This window comes from Astatotilapia calliptera, chromosome 14 (assembly GCF_900246225.1).
Source record: "Astatotilapia calliptera chromosome 14, fAstCal1.2, whole genome shotgun sequence".
Classification (NCBI taxonomy): domain Eukaryota; kingdom Metazoa; phylum Chordata; class Actinopteri; order Cichliformes; family Cichlidae; genus Astatotilapia; species Astatotilapia calliptera.
This window is the reverse complement of record NC_039315.1, coordinates 24,748,842-24,772,728: the sequence shown is the minus strand read 5'-3', so window position 1 is coordinate 24,772,728 and position 23,887 is coordinate 24,748,842. Positions and strand designations below refer to the sequence as shown.

General features: G+C 44.0%; 1 protein-coding gene across 1 annotated transcript; it reads right to left on the bottom strand.

The window, feature by feature from the left end:
• Window positions 1-2,638: 2,638 nt before the first annotated feature.
• tiparp (TCDD-inducible poly(ADP-ribose) polymerase) lies at window positions 2,639-22,179 on the bottom strand. Its single transcript, XM_026191772.1, has 7 exons — window positions 21,769-22,179; window positions 19,708-20,751; window positions 11,993-12,182; window positions 11,499-11,686; window positions 6,933-7,283; window positions 5,326-5,583; window positions 2,639-4,243 (listed from the first exon to the last, which is right to left on the bottom strand). Exons 2-7 carry the CDS (start codon window positions 20,724-20,726, stop codon window positions 4,054-4,056), a joined length of 2,196 nt encoding a protein of 731 aa, XP_026047557.1. The 5' UTR covers window positions 20,727-20,751; window positions 21,769-22,179; the 3' UTR covers window positions 2,639-4,053.
• Between the last annotated feature and the right edge of the window lie 1,708 nt (window positions 22,180-23,887).

Below are 23,887 nucleotides of genomic sequence, written 5' to 3'. Positions count from 1 at the left end.
TTTAATGTGCTGAACAGAAAGACACTGGATATATATACAGTATAAATGTCCACCAATGGCCTAAATGGTAGCACTGGAAACAAATACAACTCACAAACAAGTCCGAAACACCAACAGATGAGATAAATAGATATGGAGAGATATTCTGTGAGCGATTTCTAGGGGATTGATCCTCGCCTCTGCCAACCTCCTTCTGGACTGCATTAGACATGGTGCTTAGATAATACACTTGTGGGGATGAGGGGAAGGAGATTCAGGGAAGGTGGAGACAGAGAGACCTGAGCATAGGAGATTTTTGTTTTCTGAGTTACTGCACCAACAGAATCCACCATTGAGGACACTGAAAACTCTGACTTACTTTATTATAAACCGCCTCTGCGGTTTATAATAAATGATTTACAACTACACAATTAAATGTTCATCTATAATTTAATGATAGTGGCCAATTAAATTTTTCACCTGGAGTTCATACACTGTCGGTTAAACTTTAATGCAGACTTCTGACCAGTTGCATAATAGAAAACACTTGGCAGTCTGCTTCAGCTACAATCTCAAGTAGACGTGCCCTTAAGGAGGACTAATTATGTTCATTTCCAGCTCCATATTTTTATTTGCTAGATTAGCTGTGGTTCCAAGTTCAAAACAAACCTTATTGATCTTATAGGGCACCTTTGTGCAGAGCCTTTGCTACTTGTCTGACTGAAGCAAGCTGTTCCAGCTCCTCCTCTTTTGTGATCGGCTGCCCCTCATTGGCAGGTTTGAAAAGCAAATAGATGTGGATGCTGTGGACCAGATGCAGTAGCGGTTTTAGATACGGGCGACACGGGCGGTTGCCCGGGGCGGCATCGTGGTGGGGGGCGGCATCACGGGCATCAGCAAAAAAAAAAAAGAAAAAAAAAAGCTTGTACTCATGCTGCCCCGACGTCAGCCAGCGCATATTGGGAATGGCATAGGCACCGATCGGTTTTCTATCGCCCATTTGCTGGGAGTAAGGACGCCCTTCGTTTGCGAGGTGCGCCTGCTGATTGCGGCGCAGAGAGGAGAGGGCGGGGCGGCGGGGGCAGCATCTAATAACCAACTCGCAAAGTAAAACAAAATAAAAATAAACCAACAAACACGAAAACACCAGACATTATGATACAGACTACAGAAGTTTAGAAAAAGAGAAAAGAAGAGGAGGAGAAACGAGCAAAAGATGCAGGTAAGCAGATGTGTCATTGGATAATGGGAGGTCATCCTGAAACAATCAGAATCAGATTACTTTATTAATCCCTAAGGAAATTATGTGAGTTACAGAAGAAATGGTAAAAATAGCAACAGTAACAGACTAAACTCCAAACAATACATTATGTTACAGATTTTAATATTAATTAGTCATTGTCAGTTGTTGATTCGTACTGTTCTCATTGTATGACGAATTATGATGGTTGTTTGGTAGCCGTTTGCATACTATGCATACTCTCTCTCTCTTCATATGTGTGTGTGTGTGTGTGTGTGTGTGTGTGTGTGTGTGTGTGTGTGTGTGTGTGTACAACAATTTTATGTTAATGTACAATCCTTAATATGCTTTGTGTGTGTGTGTGGGGTGAGGGCGCCAGAGGGAGTGTTCGCCCAGGGCGCCAAACTGGCTAGGACCGCCACTGACCAGATGAACATAACTACATTCATATTTTATCGAGCCGACAGTAGAAAAAAATAATGGTCTGAAACTAAACAGTTAGCTTGTGGCTCACAGGGATTACTTCAAATTGTTGCCATGTTTAAAAGCGCATCCACCAGCGTACAACTGTATAAATATAACAGAATAAAAGCTGCACAGGCCATGTTGTATCTTTAGAAGATAAAACAAATGCTTTTGTCTCAATACATCAAGCCAGTGTTTCTCCGTGGCAGTTAGAAGGATTATTGTTGACTTCACTGAACTGAAAAGAAGCTGAAGCATCGTGGATATAAAGCAATGCATTCTGACTTAAGATACAGCGCACTATTAATGAGCCACACTTTGTTTACTGGATTTTAGTGTATTTATAGTAAATCCAGCAACTGCACTTGACTGTCTTTGTATCTTATTTTCTTTTCTTTAGACTTTAGAATAGATCTGAGTTTGGTGAAAGTGTCAGCAGTCGTCTTCTGAGCTGAACTGATCGAGCGACGTTCCCATCGCTCCCAGAAGAGCAGTTTAGACATTTTTAGAAGAATGTTGAGTTAGGTGTAACTTCGCAAAGAACCAGTTTTAAATGATATCTTGAGACACTTTGTTACTAGCAGCTGTCACACAAACATCATTTCTCCCCCATTTCTTTAGTTGAATCTATGAAAAACTGGAACTGGACTGGACTGAAAATCAGTAGCAAAAGATGTGATGCAATGATGCCTTTAAATGTGAAACTTTGGGGTTTTATCCTCAATATGTAGGGCGGAGGTCAGGACAGCGATAGAGCCATCTGTAAAACACGGTGGAGGCTCTGTCATGGTTTGGGGCTACATTTCTGTCAGGGGTGTTGGAGCGCTTGTTAAAACTGATGTTTAGAATTATACAGATTTTGTTATATACAGAAATATCCAATAAAAACACCATTAGCACAAGTTACTAATGAATGATGCGATTTGAATAAAGCACAGGTTGACCAGTCAGTCATTTTCTCTTTTAGATTCTTTTATTTAACCAATGTTACATTAAACTAACATAAATAAACATTTTTATGAACAAAAGGCACACAGTTCAAATATAAACAAAGAACGCCTGTACACCTTGTCTCAAAAACAAAAAGAAATTCTACCGTCTCTGAGTGACAGAGCAATCCGAGAGAGATGAGTTTCAAGGGGGTTTGTTGACAGAACGCTACAGCGCTGCCGCCGTTGCAGCAGCATTATGTCTCAGCATGACGTACACGCCTCAGCCCCTCAAAGGAGCCTAAGCGGTGGGCACAACAGCTAAAACGGCATCCGGGAGCAGCACTAGCTTCACGTGAATCCTCTGCCATGAGGTTAACAGTATGTGGAAAGTCCCTCTGAAACTCACATCCACCTCTGGTAAGAAGAGGCCACAAAATAAATGTCTGTTAAACTTAAAAGATTCATACACGCAGCACATATACTTGAAAATGGGCCGGAGGCTGGGTAAACACTTTAACAGGAGGGTCAGGGTTTCCAACAGCTTCTCTGTGGAAGCCTCTGATTGGTCTGTTGCAGCTTCCTCAAAATAATAATGTGGCCAGGTGGTCATTCACAGTACTGAGAGGACGCCAACTGTCTACTACAGCGTTTGTCCAGTGGGAACCACGATCATGTACAAGTCAAAATTACCCAATTAAATTTATTTATTTATATAAGCGCAGGTTCAGAACAACAGTCATCCCAAAGGCGCTTTATAATGTAAGGTAAGGACCCCACAGTATTACAGAGAGAAACCCAACAGGCTCTCGTCAGCAAGCACTTGGCAACAGCGGGGTGGAAGAACTCCCTTTTAACAGGAAGGGACCTCCATCAGAAGCAGGCTCAAGGAGGGGCAGCCAGGCTAGGCTAAGTGTGGGGGTGCGGGCTAGATTGGGTTTTACCTGCATCTGCTCCAAATAAGTACATTTCGTCTTTTTCCAAAGTGACGATAATCACTTGTCCACAGCAGACAAAGTGTGCTATACGAGTCCACTCAAGTCTGTTGCAGCTGTTTTCAGTTGTCATCCACCTCTGAACAGTAGATTAAAACAGGTGTGTCCTTTGCTAGTCCAGTTTCGTCCAGATGAATCCGGTCTGTTATTCCTTGATGCAGTCCAGGCTAGGTGGATCCAGCTGACTACAGACCGGGAACACCGAGTATTTGCAAACATTTTTTAGTCTGTTTCGACTGGTTTCACCTTCAGTTGGATTAAATTTAGTGTAACAAACCGATTACAATAGAGTCTGTTAAACCAAAGTGGACATATACTTTCTTTTTAATTCGTCTTAATTGTTATTTTAAAGTGGCTGTAGATGAGTAGATCCACTCATCTACAACCTGAACAGACTCTGCACATTAAGTGTTTGCAAATACAGACACCGCGTTGCAATCTTGGCTCAGACAGCGACTGTACTGGGCACCTCCTCATAGTGAATGATGAAGTAAGGGTAGCTCTGGTCATCATTGAAGATGACAAAGATCTGGGGGTCCATCCAGTTGTCCACGCAGGAGTCATAGAGGTCGCTAGAGGCGTCACGAGGGTTGATAGGTGGAGGCCGTCGCATAGAGGGATTTCCTACAGTATACCTGTGTGAAAACAAAGAGGAAAACAGAAAAGCTCAGTTAAGGAGCTGGGACTCTGGAGATACAAGATAATAATTTATCACACAGAAATCTAAATTTCAAGATTACAAGACTGCCGTATCTTTCGCCACACTTCATATAATACAGCATGTAGCGACTGTATGAAATGAAACTGTGCACTGTAGGCGGGTTGTTTTTCCTCGCTTAAATATTCATGTCAATCCCCAAAGACCCGTCATCCATCAGTCTCTGTGCTGCTTATTCGGGGATCATAAATAAGACAAAGGCAGCGGGTAGAGACGTGGAGTCTGTGTTGCTGTTCGGGTCTGACGCTTATGCCGTGGAACAGATTGGACCCAGGTTTACAGACAGAGTGTTGTTCCTAAACCGCCACACAATCCCCTGGGTGCACCACACACTCTGCTGCAGCAAAACAAAGCCGGCAACGTACGATGGGCACAGCCAAATCAGCTGTTTTACATGTGTGGCTCTACATTTGACTTGCATTTTAAAAGGAATTTGTGTAGCATGACGATAGTATGACATGAAAGATGGTTTATGGAAAAGAACCTCCGGTTTCTCACGATCCAGATTGATGCCGATGTGTTCTGTAAATCGAAATGTAGAAGTACTCGAGCGTTTGCGAGAGACGGGGGTCAAAAAGGAAAAGTTGTTTATGCAGAGCCGTGCACTGGAGGGAACATACTTGTCAAACACTGCAAACGGTTCATTAGGGACGCTAAACCGCGCAAGCCAGCGATAAACCCAGGACACATAAGGCCTTGATTTAGCATTTACCAAACTATGTTCTTTCCGACCTCCTCTAAACCAAAGCAGATTTACATCTAGCTAAGATGTAAACGGGGAACAATTAAACAAAGCAAAGCACTGTGAGTGGTATAAGTGGGGGCCATTGCTTTAGAGGCACACAAATCACACGATTAAGCCAATATATTCCCAGCAATTTAACCCAAATGACATGTTATTTTTCCCCCTCCAGATAAATAAAACTCCACCCATAACTGTGTTTATGGGTAAGATGTTTTCTTATCAGTGTCCACACAAGCATGCACGCACACACCTACCTTCCAGTGAGGACTTTGGCCAGGAACATGCAGTGGACTCCTTTCGGCGAGCGTTTGGAGAAGTTGTGCGAGTAGACAGCTTTACGGGCAAAGTAGGATCCCTGTCCGAACATGGTGGCGTGTTTGCCACAGACTCGGGGGTCGAAGTTGTGCTTGCAGATGCCCTCCACCACGTCGGCCGAGGTGCCGTGGAAGAGGTGACGCTCGCTCAGCTGCCGGTCCCTCTCCGACATGCGCCGCGACATGTACTCCTTCTTCCTGTTGGAGCAGAGGAGGCGAAAGGGGATTTGTCAGCGATTCATTCATTTCAGAAAATAACACACAGACTGTATTGATGAGAAAATACGACTTAACACTAACTGTGACCACAACCTTGCGTGCACTGAAACTGTGGAAAAACGCAGCCCTGAATCTGGTTCTTGCGCAACGATCGGTACAGTGACGCTGTAACGCGCTGCTCATTTTGAAAGTGTTTCAGGCCAGAAAGGCTGTGACCCTGGCATGACCTCCCATGATCTCTCAGCTTGTTAGTGACGCGCGCGCACACACACACACACACACACACACACACACACACACACACACACACACACACACACACACACACACACACAATTTCCAAATTTAGAAAAGAGGTGATAAACGCTCTCTTTTCACATGAACATTTCACAAGTCATTTGCGTGCAAATACACACACACGCACAAACAGACAAGCAAACAAGCAGTTATGGGTTTCCTGTCATAACCAGAGTGTGGGAAGAGGAACTCTACCGACATTCAGAGGGGGGGGCAACACTTTCAAATTCAGTGACACGCACGCACAGAAACACACACCTTCAGTCATTTTGAAACCGTGTGGTACCCGTGTGGGAGAGTATAACTGTCACAGCTGATAGGCCTTGCCCTGCACTAATCACAGCGGTTAGCCCTGTGTGTTGAAGACAGGAACATCATCATCACCAAACATCTCTCCATCTGCTGTTTTCACACACCACTGCTGACTCGTTCTCACGAAGTCCCACACAGCTGCTCCCATTTGGCCTATTTTCTTTCTTTCTTTCTTACCTCCCCACTCTTTACATTTTTTTACATTAAACCTTTTTTTGATTATCGTTTCAGTCTTAAACGTTTTAGACTTCAATAACAGATATCTGAATAAAAAGGATTAACACCCAGTCTGCACCGCAACAGCAAAGTCTGTGAAACTACCACCGTACTCTGGTGCAACTTCAGCAACACTATGGGTTCATTATATAAAACACAGATCGTTGCTGTTAACATCAATACTTATTTTACGTCCTCAAGTGAGGTCAAATCTCTCGACTGTCAAAACAAGTTTTGAAACTCGTGCCTTTCTCATGACATCGTAGATGTTGATTATTTCAGCAGAGCTGTGCTCGACAACACAACCACACATGCATCAAATTCGAATGCCACAGCTTTCCCACAAAGCATGAAAAAAAAGAAGCTACATGCAAAAGAAATTAATACATGCAACCCTGCCAGCACACTTACTGACAGAAAAGTTTCCTGGTGTCATGGTTAAAGTTTGTAGGAATTATACATGATTAAAAGACATCTCTATAATAATCTGCTTCTCCTCTCACCTCTTATACTTCTCCCATAGGAAGGGGTTCTGCACACGTAGGATCTTGATGATCCTGAACTTGGTCTCCGAAACCGTCTTGTGGAACAGGCTGTACACTGTCCTGTAGCTGCGGTCTTCGCGGGAAACCGGCACCTGAAGGAAGTCCTGGCTCATGGTCATTGGCAACCACGTTTCAGGAAAAAGGCTGGGTGGGTTGGTGGTAGTTGGCGAGAGGGGATATGACGCAGGAAGGTCCATGGACAAAGAGGAGGAGGATGATGATAATGAGGAGGAGGAAGAGGATGATGAGCAGGATGAGGAAGAGGACGACGAACAGCTGAGAGGAGATAGAGAGAGGCCGCTCAAAGTCCTAAAACGAAAGAAAGAAAATGAAGCGTTAGATTTCTGACAGTAGTGTAAGAAATATCATTAATGGTTACTTATTTCCTATGTTAATAGCATATTTAGGGAATATACTGCACATTATATAGACAAATATATTTATATTCAGGACAAACCAAGCTACTGACAATAGGCTGTTTGATTATCAAACTGAATGGGATAAAAGACATTTTATGAATTTGCAAGTTGCTTGATCAGACAAAACAAACATTTATACACATCAGTTTTGGTTCTGGGAAGTTGTGATGAGGTTTACATGAAAAATATTCAGTGCAGCTCGAATTTCTATACTCAGATCTGCAGGCAAAGGGACGTTTTCGGTTTGTAGCCTGAGTACTACCGACCAATCACATATAAGAAAGCAGCTGTAGCTGTGTGCTAATTCTGTCACCTTGAATAAAGTATGATTCATTTCATTTTACATGCAATATAAAGTCATTAAAAATGTTACTAGGAAGTATTATGTAAGTTACGTCTAATTAGAGGGCAGTGAGATGATCTTACTCGCATGCAATCTTATAAATAACTAGACTACGCAATTTCTGGAGAAACTGTGGTGGGATTGTTGCTATGAGTGGACTCAATCTGTAGCTTGACTTCAGTGCAGCTAAAAAGCCAGAGATAAAGGGGTTGGCTAACAGAGTTGAAGAGAGATGGCTCATAAACACAAGTGTACTGTACCTGAGATAGCAGCTACCTGGTACATAATGGGATTACTCTGAGTGATCATAATAATTTCTGCCATACTGGTTTTGTATTCAAAGTGTAGTCACCCTCACTGTTCAGGGACATTTACCTTGCTGTAGTAAAGCTGTCCCTCCGCAGTACACAATCATTTTGTGCGTGGGAAAATATTTACAGTTAAAAAAAAGAAAATATAAAAATGACTTCTGAAAAGTGTGTTGATAAGGATTACATAATATAGACAAAAAAGTGTCACCCTGAAAAACACCCCACACTGTACTTGAACCCTCGACCTTCAACATACAAGGGACAGAGTGAGAGGTAACTTAGCCCCTAAGCCACTGAGGAATGTGTGACACAGGAGGGGCTCTCACCAACTTCAATTGTTTTGAAGTATGGTCTGTTTACAAAAAAAAAAGACAACAAAAAATATCAATAAACTGCTCATAGTTGAGAATCCGCATTATGAAAAGGCCTCCACACGATGCTCAGAAAGACCGGACAACTGTGACTGGATCAGAAGCGCCGATTACTCTGCTGCCCTTTATTGAAACATCTCTTTTCATCTGCCTTTATCCATGCCTGCTGAAGGTCAGTGAGAGCAGCTTTGGAGGAATTTACAGCAACCAAACCATCACCTAATGGCACCCCAGCACACTCCCCATCTCTCCACCTTCCTATAGCTGTGCTCCCATATGCCTACAATCAATACCCCCCTCCCCCCATACACACACCCAAAAATCCCCAAGAGTGAAACAAAACTGCCCGCCTGTCTGCCGCAGTGGACTAGCATTTCCACGAGCGCGCTCTCTAAAAATCATCTGCCACTGACTGTCAACAATGACATCACCGCACAGGGGAGCGGAGCAGCTCCTCAGCAGCCGTCAGCCATCACCGACCAAACAAAACAACAGGACTGCGCGAAAATGAAACCCAGACACCAAACAAGACAACAGGGAGGCGAAGTGAAGCAGAGACAGGAGCGAGAACAAGACACGAGGGGGGGGAAATAAAATGCCCATTGTGGAGCTGTCAAAAAGTGACAAAAAAAGAAAACTATTACGTCTGGCATTTGAGTCGGTAACAGTAGTTTGGCTGTCAAGTTATCGCCCTCCAAGTGTAAATGCTGTTAGTGCTATCAGCCATAAGAAAGTGAGTGTGTGTGTGTGTGCGCGTTGTCAGGAGACTGTGATCAGAGTGACTCTAAGTCGGTGCGACAGTTTTTCTCATCTCCTTTCTCTCTCTCTCTCTCGCTTATCTTGTCTGTCCGGTCTCGATCTCTCCCCCCTCCTCCCTGAAATCGATGTCTCTATTCCCTGTGTGCTTTGAAGAGATCACAGACAGCCTGCTGCAGAAAACAAGTGTGAAATGAAAAGGGACAGATAACACGAGAATGATGGACTTGGGGGAGAGAAAAGAGTGAGGAAAAAAAGAAAAGGAGGAAGATTAGGGGCAGATAACAAGGGGGGGAGAGAGGGGAGGAGATGGCTGAAAATAACACCGGCAGAGCAGAAAGAGATGACAGAAGGAAGGCGGGGGGAGAGTGGTGGGGAGGGGAGTGAGGGGGGAGAGTGCCAATCAAGCTAATGACCTCAACCTCCAAGCCCAAGCACAGATTGTTCCTGATAGACACACACACAGACACACACACGCCAACAAACTGTTTCAGGTCACTCGAAAGGACACCGGACAGACTGACAGCCATTCCTTTGCACAAATAAAATTCCCATTTTATTGGATCGCCTGGCTAGAAGCTTTTTTTTTTTCTTTTTTGGTGCCCATTGTGTGACTGTGATCAGATAAAGTAATTAACTGAAGCTCACACACACACCAAATGGATGACAACGTCCCATAACAAGTCACTCAATCCAAATTCCAGCTCCCCACAGGAACATTTCACACTCCTTCACTCACCAACTCCACTCTGCTGTGCACCCAGTCTGGAAACCATTTAGACCTCATTCACTTCCTCAGCTGTGCTCTGCGTCTCCCTCCTTCTCCCTCTCTCTCTCTTTTCCTTCTCTCCTTTTCTCCCTCCATCTCCTGCTCTCCATTTTGTCTTCCCCTGCCTGTCAGGGCCCCGGTAGGAACAGCTCGTTCTAGCGTTCGCTCTGTGTGGGAAACTGGCAGGACACCGCTACAGCAGCCTGCTCGGCAAAGGAAGTGAAAGATTCTGCAAATGGGGTGAAATGACTCCACTTGTTTCCAATCTGGTATTACTTGTTTCAAAAATAAGACCCGAGTGCTGCAAGCCAGATCACTTCACTGCTATAAGGACAGGAAGTTGACTGAGCTAAAGAAAGAATTTTTTTTTTTTAAAAAAGAAAAGAGGGGAAAGAAACGCATTAGAAAAGGTTCGCTAGATCTGGAGCGCTAATGTTTTGCTTCTTTTCACCCTTTCCTTGATTTCTGCCTCTGCCCCGTCTCTCGACTTGACTCGTCTGTTCTCGTTTGCCTCCTTTATCTCATTTTCCCGTCCATCTGCTTCACTCTGCACAGGACATCTCCCTGTGTCCCAGTGACTCTGTTTGACGTGCCAAAAATCTGTGCCGTGGTAAAGATGGGGTTTGAGTTTAGCTCAGGCTGCCAGTGTGCAGCAGAAAAGATAAAATGTGAATACAGTGTTCAGTATTCAACGCTGACTGTGACATTAACATCATGTACCGACCTCTGTGTGCCTGCAGCGTCTCCAAACTACAAATTCAGGATGCTCAGAGAACACAGAGAGCCACAAGAAGATGGCGTGTCAGATACTCAAGAATCAACTTTGTGTGCGAGTGACTTTGCACATGTTGCCAGGGACTTTTTTTGTGTTGAACGCAGAACTTTGTTCTAGAAGTCAGTGTTGCTTCATGTGCAAAAATACTAAATGTTCTCTGATCTAAGTGCTAAACGATTTAGACAGCTCTGCTGGAAAGTACAAAGGCAAGCCAGCAGGGAAAAACAGAAAAGCAAGGCTATTAATCTAGTTAATGACTGCTACCTTTCAAACGAGAACTGCTACTATTAATTAGTACCAATACTAAGCTCTGGAAAAAGTCGTTTTCTGGCATTACTTACTATAAGGCTGGGTGTATCTTGGCAATAGTCATTATGTGATTAACAGCTTTGGCCTCAGATGCAGTCCTTTATTTAAAGTCTGCATCACAACAACCGTCACATTAGGTAGTTCAGAACAGCCACCATACTGGGTGTATCACTCCGCCCAATCTAAACTAAGCCTAATGCCCGCGCAGAGTACAATACAGTTCCTATGAATACAGTAACACGTTCACAAAAACGAGTCTCTGCTTACATTACTGCAAGCGATGCTCTGAGAGCAAATCCACTAAGTCACTGTGGAGACATCTCAGCTGTGTTGTTGTTTATCTACTCGAGCCATGTCTTCACCATGGCCAAAACCTCAACCTCTGGATCCAGCTTTAGCTCTATTAGTGCTCACCTCCTAACCACAAAAGCAAAGCTGTAGTTAGATCTAATATCAGCCATGTTTACTTACTGTAGGTGTGGTGTGAGAATCACGGAGGACATGAACATGGGCCGCTTCTTGATCTGACGTCGGAACCCGAAGACTGCGTTCTGCTGGAAGCCCTCCCTGATGTTGAGGATATACTGGTTCTGGAGCGTAATGAACCTCACCTCCTTAAGACCTCTCGAACTTGCCTCCTCTATGAGCTTAACCACAGGCTGTGGAGCAGAAGGAAAGGGAGGGAAAACACATTTGTTTACCATTTTCTGCAGGTAACTTCTGCATTTTTCCATTTTACCTGTAAATCAAATGTGGCCATTGCAAAGACGATAAATAAAAGGTCACACATGGATAAAAAGCTGTGTTACAAAAGCAAGTAGTTTGTGTACATGAGAGCTGTTTTTCTAAATCCACCCCATCACTGGACAATTGATTAATGTGGGCGAAGCTAATGTGTCTGGCATCTTGTTCGCAGAGCCTGAATGCACCCGAACACACACAAATAAATGCACCGAATGGCTCACCTCGGAGTATTCCCTCCAGCCAAAATTGTCTCTGCAGTAGTACTTCCACACTGTGTGACAGCTGGGGGTGGGGTTTGGGTTCATCGCAGGCAGGGGTAGAGGGCTGGGGGGGGTGCTCAGTCGTCGTACGCAGTCAAACTCGAGGTCGCACACTCGCATCGTCCCAAAGTCTAGGGCAAACACTCGACCCCTGCAACACAAGGTTTGAAGTCATTAGAATAACTACGTAGCTAAGCGCTGCAGTCAGCAATGCACATTAACCCGGACGGCTAGCACGCAGGGCTGTGGAGTGATGACCTTGTTGTTAAATAGTCACAGTTTATATTTCCATTAGAAGCTGTGCTACAAAGCACGAAGCTGTTGATGGAACGTTAACTTAATCCGTGAGCCCTGGAGCAGGATGATCAAACCTCTACTTAGTCACTTATACTGAGCTGCATAGGGTGTAAATTTAAAGTAAATGACTTACAAATGAAAAACAGAAAGCCATACATGACAACTGTGCTTCAAAGTGCCCTTGAGCAAGTTACTAGGATTAACTTTACTTTGACTTCCCCATGGAACCAGCTCATGGGAACAGCTCTCTCATTATGTACAACGATGGCTGACATTGCTCTCAAATCTTTACAGTAAGTAACCAAATAGCTGCCTAGCAAATTTTATATTATATAAAAAGATAGGTTAGCCCTTCCAAATCAAAACATCAGTAAACATCAACAAAGAAAATACCAGAACATTAAAAAAAAAAAAAGTTAACCAAACAAATTTAAAAATGTGAGTTTTTAGTTGTTTTGTTCTGTGTGTGTGTGTTTTTTAAAGAGATCACCGAGTCCACAGATCTAAGGCTCTCAGACTCTGTAGCTCTCTCCCTCTGAGAGAGCTACAGAGTCTGAGAGCCAATGTTGAAAAAGCTGTGTCCTTTTCAGCCTCATATGATAAGCAGCCAGCAGGCCCTGATCACATGACCTCAGGGACCTGCTGGGGACATAAGAATGTAAAAGTTCACTGATGTAAGCTGGTGCTTGTCCATCTACAGCTCTAAAAGTCAGAACCACAGTCTTAAAATGAATTCTGCATTCAGTGGGGAGTTAGTGCAGCTGCAGACGATTCGGGGAGTTTTTGCTTTGACAAGTGAACAATGAATTACAATAATCTAGACATGATGATAATAATGATAATACTCCAGCCCCTGCTCTAAAGCCTTGCTATTTCGAGTAGCAAACAATCAGGTTAACCTACAGAATAATGATCTAGTAGCTGTAGGTGGTCAGTGAATGCACTTCAGCATAGTACAGTAGAGTTACCATCTGCCAAAAAAATAAATAGGGGAAACACATAATCTTTTCACGCCCATACAACCTCGCCTTAACCCCTCTCTGTCCCAACACACGCGGGTCAAAAACACTGTTGCGTGCATGTCTGAGTGTGTGCATGTGCATCAGTCGCGCTGCATTAGTCCTCCCTCGAGCCTCCGGCAAATCCTTTCTGGGTCAGACATACCACTTACATAAATGTGGCCAAACACACTGGCGTGCTATGGCAAGGACACACATATACACGATCTATACAAATATTTAACACACTAAACATGCACATGACACTACAGCCATAGAAGCGGGCACATTGCATGATGATGTTAATGGTCTCATTGATATTAGTGAGAAGCTAAGTGAATGTAACGTGAAAATGTTAGACTGTGTGTGTGTTACTTTAAAAAAAGTACACTACACAGTTTAGAGGTTTCCCACTGAAAAACAGAGAAGTGGAGCAGCAGCAGTAGCAGTAGCGCTGAAACCTCCTTATAAGTTCAACAGCCTGAAGCGGTGAAACCTCGTATTATAATGGCCGAAGAGAAAACAAGTCTTCAGTTTCATCCACTAAGTGCAGGTACTGGCTGCTGGGGTTACTGGCAAACACACCAGTGTCTCACAGGAAGGTGATAATGAGAGGTCCCGTCTCGTTTTTTGAAAACTCGCATAAACACTGACTCAAATGGTAGTTACATACCCTAAATTTACATCTGTATTTCTGCAAAGTCATACCGCGAACACATCTCTGGAATAGGAAGTGAAATGAGAGTTCATTTAGAGAGCACGTGCAGAAACAAAACAGTAACTGAAGAGTGAGTCACTGATAATCAGATCACCTGATTACCAGAAACACACAGAGAGAAGGTGCAGATAATCCCTGCGACTTTCTGAATTCTTCTCAACTAACGCAGACGCATTTCAGTTTAAAATGGGAAAAAAACAAAACAAAAAAAATGAATAGCTGTATTAATGTGAAAATGAAAGGCAGAAATGGAAGAGAAAAACAGAACAACAATGAAAAAGGTGCAAGGGAGTGATGATACAAAAATAAATAAATCTGATTTTCACTGATGCTGATCTTTAGTTTCACCCTGTCCTGCACCTGTGCGCTCTCCTGTGACATGTTTTCATGGTATCGGAACAGAATGTTTTTCGCCTGTGACGGTATGTAATGATGACACGTGTGTGTGTGTGTGTGTGTGTGTGGCTGACTAACAAACCATGCACAAGTGTTATGAGAAAATGAACTTGAGCTTTCCATCCTACCTCACTCATTACCACAGTGTTGTTACTGATATGTTTTCATTTAAAAGCATGCTTGTTATATTTACGCCTCAGGTCTGCTCTACTCTGGTCTAGTAGGACCTCTAAAAAGACTGTTTGAAAAGCCTCTGACCCAGTTCTGCCTCCATCTCACTCTACCCCTTCCAACCATGTGTCCTACTTCACTACATCCATGAACCTCCTGTGAGGTCTTATTTTCCTCCTCCGACCAGTATTTCCACCATCTCCACAAACCACCTCAGCCTTGCTTTTTCAACCTTATCATTTCAACATAAAACACTGATTGGAAATTTTAAAAAAGGATGTAGCCTCTGTATCTACCTCTCACACATCCTACTCTCTCCCTCCCCGCTGCACATTCAGACAAATACTGGAGTCTCCGGAGTTGATTATTTCCAATTCCTTTCATATAGCCCCTTCCTCCCCATCTAGTTTGCCCCATTTTAAAAATAAAATTCCAGCAGTTAAATTAAGTGAACTGAGATTTGGTAAGATGGCCAATCAAGAGTTGGATAGTGACCCAAAGCACGCCCACTCTAGCAGAGTCAAAGACCATGCTGGAAATGCGGGGCTTCTCCCACTTTTCTCCCAAGGTGCACCCAAAAGGAAAGGAACTTGTACCGAGCAGCTCCCAACACTACAAGCAGGCAAGGCGATGGAAAAAGGACAGCGGCTCCTAAGGAATATGCCTATAGCACACACACCTTCAAACTTTCTCATGACTACACACCAAAGGACCCACATTCCAACATCAGTCATGCTATTGTGAACATCACACACTGGAGGAACACTCGTCTATGTACGTACACACACACATTCTTTGGACAGATTCATGTACGTACACGCAAAACTTCATCCAGTCACGCCCAGATAACTCAGTCAGTCAAGCAAATCTGCTGACGAACACTTCTTTTACACACACACACACACACACACACACACACACACACACACACACACACACACACACACACACACACACACACACACACACACACACACACACACACACACACACACACACACACACACACAACCTTGATGTCACGTACTAGTGTTATTTCCTTGTATTCACAATCCAGTTATCTATTTAAATAGGCTTCATTTGTTCCTGTTTTTTAGCTTTACAGGCAGTGAACACACAACAAAGTCACACACACGCACACACAGAACAGGAAGAAGTGCACACTCGCGTCACCTGCACGTCCTGGATTTTTCCAGTATGAGTGTATCTGTCCACATAATTGAGCTCATAGCTCAGGGTGTCCTCTCTCAGTCCTTTAAGCCTCTCTTTTGAAAATATTAAAGGTGCCCAGCCTATAAAGAATGTGAGGCTTTAAAAAAAGATGAAAAAGGGGGAAGATAAGCAAATGAGTTTGGAATTTAAATCAACACTTAATTAACACTTGAGGGAGGAGAGAAGACCAGAGAAAGAAAAACTGTTTGAAATCACGGGGAAAAGGATTCTGCTTGAGAGCACTGGGACATCTCTCCCACCTCTTTGGGGCCCTTCAGGGAAAAGTAAGGAATAAAGAAAAGGAGCGAGACAGAGGAATAAAAGGGAAGAAAATGGGCACGTCAAGTAAATGTAGAAGACAAAAAAATTTAATCTGGTGTGGAATTATTATGAACAAAAAATAATTAAATTAAATAAAAGGAGGTGGAGCTGGAATTAAAAAAAAAAAAAAAAATGGAGGCAGACTCTTGAGTAATGAGAGGCAGAGCGACACAGACCTCGCCCCTCTGATTCATGGCGTGATCTGTCTGACACATTATATCCACACAAACACACATCCAGTCTGACTATCTTGATACTGCCTCTACTCTCACAAACAAACACAGCTCACTTAGACACAATCATCCTTGATTTTCTGAGATTCATGAAACACATCTAGGTAACACAGAATCCCCTGTGATAGAAACACAAAGACACACTCACACACACCTTGGTGTCAGGTTGCTCTGTCCTTGGCGCTCAGTGACTCTTTATGCCAGTTAATGACAAGCAAAGCTTTTATCACATGGTTAATCAAAAAAAGGCCTGTCTTCATGACTGACGCGCACACACACACACACACACACGCGCACACACACAGCAAGATGTCAAGTGCTAAAGTTCCTCCTTAAACAGATATTACAGGAAAAAGTTTGTATTTTGTTGTAAGTAACAGTTGTCACACAATCAGCTTGTAAAGTGAACACTATTCCTCACTCTCTCTCACACACACACACGGCAGCACAAATGAACAACTGTACGGTGCAGGATTATTACAGTATAAGTTTTAGAAGCGATGACTGTGACATTCCTCCTCACTGCTGAGTTCATGACTAAGACGGATTAACCGGACTTCCATTCCTGCTTATCATATGGATGGGATTAACCTGTGTTATGGATCACACACACACACACACACACACACGGGAACAGCTCAGCACAGAACACACACTCACACGCCCTGTAGTAGGCCATGCAAAACATAATCAGATGGAGATATACAAAAGCAGTCGTGCATTTTCTTTCCTGCCACACACACGCGCGCGCGGCCAAAGGCCGAATGGGCCTGTGTCTCCATACCGACGGCAGAGCTTGTTAAGTCATCTGCTCCTCTTTATACTGCTAACGATGTTATCATTTGGCTGCCGTAACCACGGTGACGCCTTCCACCCTGTGTGTGCGTGTGGCTGCTTGCGTGCATGAAAAGACAAGCTGGGTTGCATCTCTAAAGAAAGACGATCAAAAGAGCTCTCACACACACCCAATGCTACACAAAGCTTTGAGCAGTTGGCTGAATGAGCTGATTTGTGTCGACGCTGCACGGCTAACCGACTTTCCCCCAGTTTGTGTGTCATCACTCGGCAGGCTGCTCCGCTTTCAGAGCCCCCGACCGATATTAAAGTTTGCCCATAGTGCACATAATCGAATCTGCCAGAGACGAGCTTATTTACGGTCCTTACCTGTGGTGTAAATAAAATCTATAATGGCCCACCTTAGAAAAATAAAAAGATCAAAACAAAACAAAAAACCCCCAAAAAACCAAAAACCCAGAAACTGGCCACTGTTTACTTCTTGCCGATAAAAAGCTAAACACGCAAGAAAATGACTTATCTAGGATCATGTGAAAATGTTTTACGTTGTGTTTTCATTCAACCATCCACAAACAGTCAAACCTGTTTTAAGGGTCAGGGTTGGAGAATTCCTTTTTAGCCAAACTAAAAATGTATCCTCTGCTACTTGGGTATATTCACTTAAAAAATGGCAAAGATATATTAATAAATTAGCTTTTAACAAAACTCCAGTCATCAGAAGATACACCAGCATCAGACTAAAAAAGAAAACTGACTGAAATGCCTCAAAGTTTTTTTTTTTATGTAAAGAAAAACAAAAACAGTCATTACAGGATTATTCATATGATACAGAATTTCCACATATACACATTGAAAATGTGCTGGTAAAAAGTTTCTGTCGTTTCTGGTTTCCACTGCAGTTTCAGTCAAGTGAGCCAGATGGTCCTGTCTTACTGTATGAGACACACTCAAAAGGCCTCTGAAGAATCTGGGTTGACACCACCAGGTGCATATCCTGTTTGTGGAGCAATATGCTCTTTGCATAGTTTCAGCTGAAAACATGAGTCAACAAGTCAAACACACACACACAAAAGTTGGTGCACACCTCAAACACATAGGTGCTTAAAGGGCTTTAAATGTGAGTGGGGGTGTGGATAGGGTTAATGCCTTAAGATTACACTATACTGACATAAAGTGCACTTGTAATTAGATCCACATAATGACATGAAAATGAGGGGAGGCCTCTAACTCGCAAACACTGCAGAAGAGATTGAAAGCTTAGGGTCAAACATGTGTACAAGTACCCTTTGTGTGTGTGACAGTGTGAATGTACTTGCATACAGTACAGTTTCACAGGAAGCAGTAGATGCTCCTTTGTGTCACCCCAATGGGGGCGAGGGAGAAAAAGACGTTTATCTCCGTCTGCTAAAAGGCGAGCGTGAGAGCACTGCGAGTCACTTTGCTTCCCTGTGCAGTTTATTCGTGCGAGTGTTTGCGTGCCAAGCAGTGCGTGTGTGAGTGTGGGTGCGAGTGTACACAGTGACACGCACGCTTATGACCGAGGGAAGAAGAGAGCTGCCAAGTGCGTTTGTGTCACTGACCGCACAAGGCCGCTGGGGGTCACGCAAGTTCACGGCTTTCTGCAACGAGTGCTATAAAAAAAAAAAGAAAGAAAGAAAAGAAAAAGCCTCGCTTTTGACGGCTTTCTGGCCAATCACAGATCTGGGTTTGGAAGAAGGGAAGTGCAGGAAATAGATAACCGATATCAGGGCCATGCCTACACAAGGGCGTGATAGCTGTTCAAATAAAGAGATACAGTAAATGCAGGTGACACATTAACTAGAAGGACACACGGACCATGTGCATTATAAAGCTGTGAAAGCAACAGTCAGCATTGGGAGGAGCAGTCACTTGTCTGCAGTCCATCATCCACGCATGTACAGAACAGCTGTGCAGTGTTTTCAGTTTGTCACCGGTGGCAAAACCAAAGAGGAAACTCAGGTCTACAGTTTCCAACACTCTGAACCAGAAGTGGCTTAGACTATCACTTGCATGCAGCCTATCAGATTACTGCACCATTGTTGCTATGTCACAAATACCCATCGATCTAACAAACAGTCCTTTCAGCAGCATGTTCAACACCAAATGGACTGGGGTGGTGGCAGTATTCTCCAATTTCAGCCCCGCTTATACAGAATGAGGATTTGGGTTAAAACTTGAAACGGTTTAATTGTCCACTTATATTGGAAATATTATAATTTATATGAAAACAATTGTCAGGAATAAAGAGAAATGCTGAAGGGTGATACTCTTGGGGCATGAATTGTGGTTTCACTTCCTACTTTCAATTGACTGAATGCAAAGTGAATTGTCCCATCACCCACAGACACAGATGGCAAAGATCCAACCAAAAAAAACCAAAAACAAAACAGAAATACTTTGATGCTGCTTCCCTCTGTAGCAGGGGTCCTGTATCTAACCAGGGAGTTTGTAGCACACATGCTACTGATTAACACAGAGTACAGGTTGCAGTAAACACTACAGCGGGATACTTACTGATACTTTAGCCTGACTTGCTCATTGTCAGGGTTGCAGTACAGTCTCTCCAGCTGTTCCTGGGAGTCATCTGCTATGCTCTGCCAGGTCTGGCTGCTGCTCTTGCGGATCTGCCAGTGGTAGGGCAGGACGGTGTGGTGGTGGGCACAGTCATTGCCATAAACGCACAGTCCCTGGAGGAAATCCACACAAATGTCCACTGAGTCTGACTGGTGTGTGTGATATTGGAGCTGAGTGAGCAGCTCAAAAACCAGATCCAGTGAGGCCTCTTCACTTTTGTCCTGAAATAGCACTCCTTTGTCAGGCTGCAGGAGGAGGGGGTCCGAGATTCCAGTGCAGTCTTTGACTGGAGGATTTGTTGCCCCAGAGGTTAGGAGGTCGTTGCTTTTGATTGCCCCCTCCTGGTGTGGAGGAACCTGGGGTGCAACTATGGGAGGTATATCCCTGCTGGGAGCTGTTATTGTCACCGCGCTACCAGACTCCCTGAGGCCCGGTTTCAGCTGGAAGCAGTTGGGGGAAGAATCGCTGATCTTAGGTTGCTCCCCTCGCCGAACAGTCTCATCCAGCTCCGTAGTAGTATCGGCTATTTCCACATCAACGTCCTGGGTGATCAACCCAGGCACACCGGCCCCAGCGGTGGCATTGTCAGCGGTGCCCCGGTCTTTGAGGCACACCTGGCCCAGGCAGTTCTGTTTCACTACAGCCGCTGCACACAAATTCCCCGGAGTCCGGCCCGGCTGGTTCCGGGGAACAAACACCCCATCCCCGGAGACCAGCGTATCTGTGCTCAGCAAAGTAGTAAGTATAGGATCCTCCAGGGCTCGGTGGAGGCATTTGGCATCCAATTTCCTTTGTTTCTTCTTGAAATAAGGTTTCACCAGAGATATTTTGTCCGAGAGCCCCACAATCTGTTGCTCCGTGAAATCTTCCCCTTCGTCCATATTCAAACTCACATCCAGGGTGATCCCGGTCGGCACACCATCTGTGGATTTCTGGAGAATGTGCAAAGTTTTGTCCATGAGCTTCTGTGAAAGCCCGTCAGTCCTGGGAGAAGGAGAAAGAGAAGAGAAAGAGGTAGTCATCAAAGACAACACCTATAATCCTTTAAGCCTAGTTTCCAAGGTGAAGTCATCCTAGCGCATAAAGAAATGATTAATAGTCTGTGTCGCTCGGACGAGGTATTAGCCCATATCATAAACTCATCTTTTCTTTCCTGGAAAGGAAAACCCTCACCCTCTATATACCGAAACGAAACCAGTTCACCCCCCTCCCTCCGCAGACCAAAACTGCTCTGGTCCCAGAATGACCCAGCACATGTTACACCACCATCATCATCATCATCTGCGGTCATTATAAACCCGTCCTTATAGGAATATTACAGGAACAGCCTGTTATACAGAGTCTCGTTAGTGAAGCAGCTTAGTGCAGTCAACAGGCCAACTGAAGCGGAAAAATATTACCTAATCCTACAGCAGGGAACTTGGGCTCCAGCCTCAGATTAATCATAAAAAAAACGAGAACATATAATTGCAGTGTCTTATGCTTTTTCCTCCTCCTCCTTCTTGTGCCTTTCTTTGGTGTGCTGCTAACGTCATTCCTGCAATTACAGCTGCGTATCCGAACGGGAGCGATAAAATCATCAATTGTAACAAAACCTCCCTCTCCCGGGACGGTGTATTTTGATCACGGGAGTCCGATACGCGGCCCCTGCCGTCTACGTGCCGCTCACACGTCGCTGCTCGAGCAACTTTGCACGTACGCTTTACAGCTGACAAATACACACAGAGTCCCATATATACACACAGAGACACACACGGCACCGCAAATGCCGAGCAGCGACAAAAGACAAGCGGGACACCCCGGAGACTTGTTTCAGCGCTCCGCTACACAAACGGCAGCTCTCGTCGTTCTTTAAGCAGAAACACTTGATCAGCAGACCAGGGGCTCTGCGGGCTGTCCGTGTGAGAGAAACACACAGAGAAGCACTGCAGCATGCCCAGCTTCCCCACAGGACAGCCCGCAGAGCCCCGGGTCTCTCACACCGAGGCGACAAAACCCTACCTGCGCGATAATGTCCGCCCCACTCCCCCCCGGTCTCGACGCTCTTTGGTGGGTAAAATCCAGTGCACTCATCGGAGAAGCTCCGGGGATAATAGTATCCGTGTCCGGGGCTAGACTGTTGTCCGGTTCGGTTGCTCTCGTCCTTCTGTTGTCCCCGACGCGTTCATACTACGTCTCTATTTCATGGTGTCTCCCTTTCTTTGTATCCTTCTGCCGGATAGGAAAAGACGACTAAGAACAGAAGAGAGGAACGCACAGCTGTGGCGAGAGACGCTCTAACTGACTGCCCTCTCTCCCATCTTTGCACAACCTGGCCCCGCCCCCGTAACCTGTCAGAGGCGGGGTCTCCTCAAAGGAAGGCTGGGCTTCGGCTCGAAGGGAGGCGGGGCCGGAAACGCAGCATGAGAGTGTGGGGAAACCTCAGCGACCCCGGAAGTAGGTTTCTAAAAACAAACAAGCATTAACATACTGTTAAAGTTAATTGCAGCTCTTTGATGGAAAAATAATGAAATAATTTAGATGTATCCATTCCAAGTAAAACTAGTAGATTAATGGTTTAGGTAAAAAAAAAACTATATACTATATGAAAAGTGCTTTGGTAGGTTGCTGTAGTGAGTTTTGGAGCTATATTCTAAACCCACAAACCAAAACATTTCTATTTCTCCTTATTTTGCGGTTGTTTTAATTACCACAGCTGTGAAATAGTATTCTCCCTCTTGCTGATTTCACTGATTTCATTCTTTCTTTACAGTGTGTGTCTTTCTGTCTGTCTTGTCTGTCTCTTTTCTTCACATTTATCACCCTTACATGTTTTAGATCAACAAACAAATTTATTAAGAGAAAAAAAGGTATCCAAACTAACCTGGCCCCATAAACCTAATAACTGGTTGTGTCAGCAATAACTTTCACAGCAAGAACTGTGATAACTGGCAATGAGTCTTTCACATCTTTTTGGCCCACTCATCTTTGTAGAATTGATCAGACTCATTGGAGGGTTTTTGAGCATGAACAGCCCGTTTGAGTAAGTGCGAAAGCATCGTAATGGGCCACTCACCCCCCTCCCCCTTCCCCTTTTTAAAAAAAATATTCAGAGATGGACTGCTGTGTTGCTGTTTTGAATCATTGTCCTGCTAAATAACCCAAGTGTACTTGAGTTTCAAGGTGTGAACCGATGAGCAGAGATTCTCTTTCAGGATTTTCTGGAGAGCAGAATTCATAGTTCCTTCAACTATGGCAGCCCCAGACCATCACACTACCAGAACCATGTTTGACTGATGATATGATACAGTTTTACAACAGATGAAATGGGACTCAACCTTCCAGAAACTTCAGTTTGTGTCTCATCCGTCCACAGAGTAGGTCCAAAAGTCTTGGGAACCATCAATATGTTTGTTGGCAAACATCATGATGGTTCCCCTTGTGTTCTTTTTGGTCAGCGGTGAATTTTTCCTCGGACCTCTCCCATGGATACCATTTTTGTCCAGTCTCTTTCTTATTATTAAATCTTGAACTCTGACCTTAACTGAGGTAAGTGAAGTCTTAAGGTCTTTAGATGATGGAAATCTTGTGGTTTAAGAAGAGATCAACATAAATTGAAGAAGAAGAAGCCACACGATGGCTTTATAAAGGACACAGTCAGTAAAGATTACATGCTTTAACAACACTGGCTGAGAGAACACAGCCTACTCATTTCATAACTGACATGCACTAGAATAGTAATCAATTTTACATAACAGAAACTGAGACAAGTGAGGCCTGCGGGTCTTTAGATGTTGTTCTGAGTTCTTTTGTGACCTTCTGGAAGAGTTGTTGATGCGCTCTTGGAGTGATTTTGGTCAGCCAGACACTCTTGAAGAGGTTCACCACTGTTCTGATTTTTCTTTATTTGTGTATAATGGTTCTCACCGTGGTTCACTGGAGACCCAAAGCCTTAAACAAACCTTTGTAACATTTTCCAAAGTGATAGATTTCAATTAATTTGTTTCTCATTTCTTTTTCTTTTCTTTTTTTTTTATCAGGGCATGATGTGCTAATTTTTGAGATCTTTTAGCCTACTTCACTTTATCTGATTCAGGTTCAGAGAGTTCTTGATTCAACAGGTCTGCTAGTAATCAGGCCT

Excerpts from the sequence above, each read along its gene's own strand:
- tiparp (XM_026191772.1), bottom strand. The coding sequence starts at position 20,726 with ATGGACAAAACTTTGCACATTCTCCAGAAATCCACAGATGGTGTGCCG. Across the intron at positions 11,687-11,992 it reads GCTGGAGGGAATACTCCGAG|CCTGTGGTTAAGCTCATAGA; the intron begins GTGAGCCATTCG and ends TCTGCTCCACAG. Across the intron at positions 5,584-6,932 it reads CTATGGGAGAAGTATAAGAG|GAAGAAGGAGTACATGTCGC; the intron begins GTGAGAGGAGAA and ends CTGCTCCAACAG.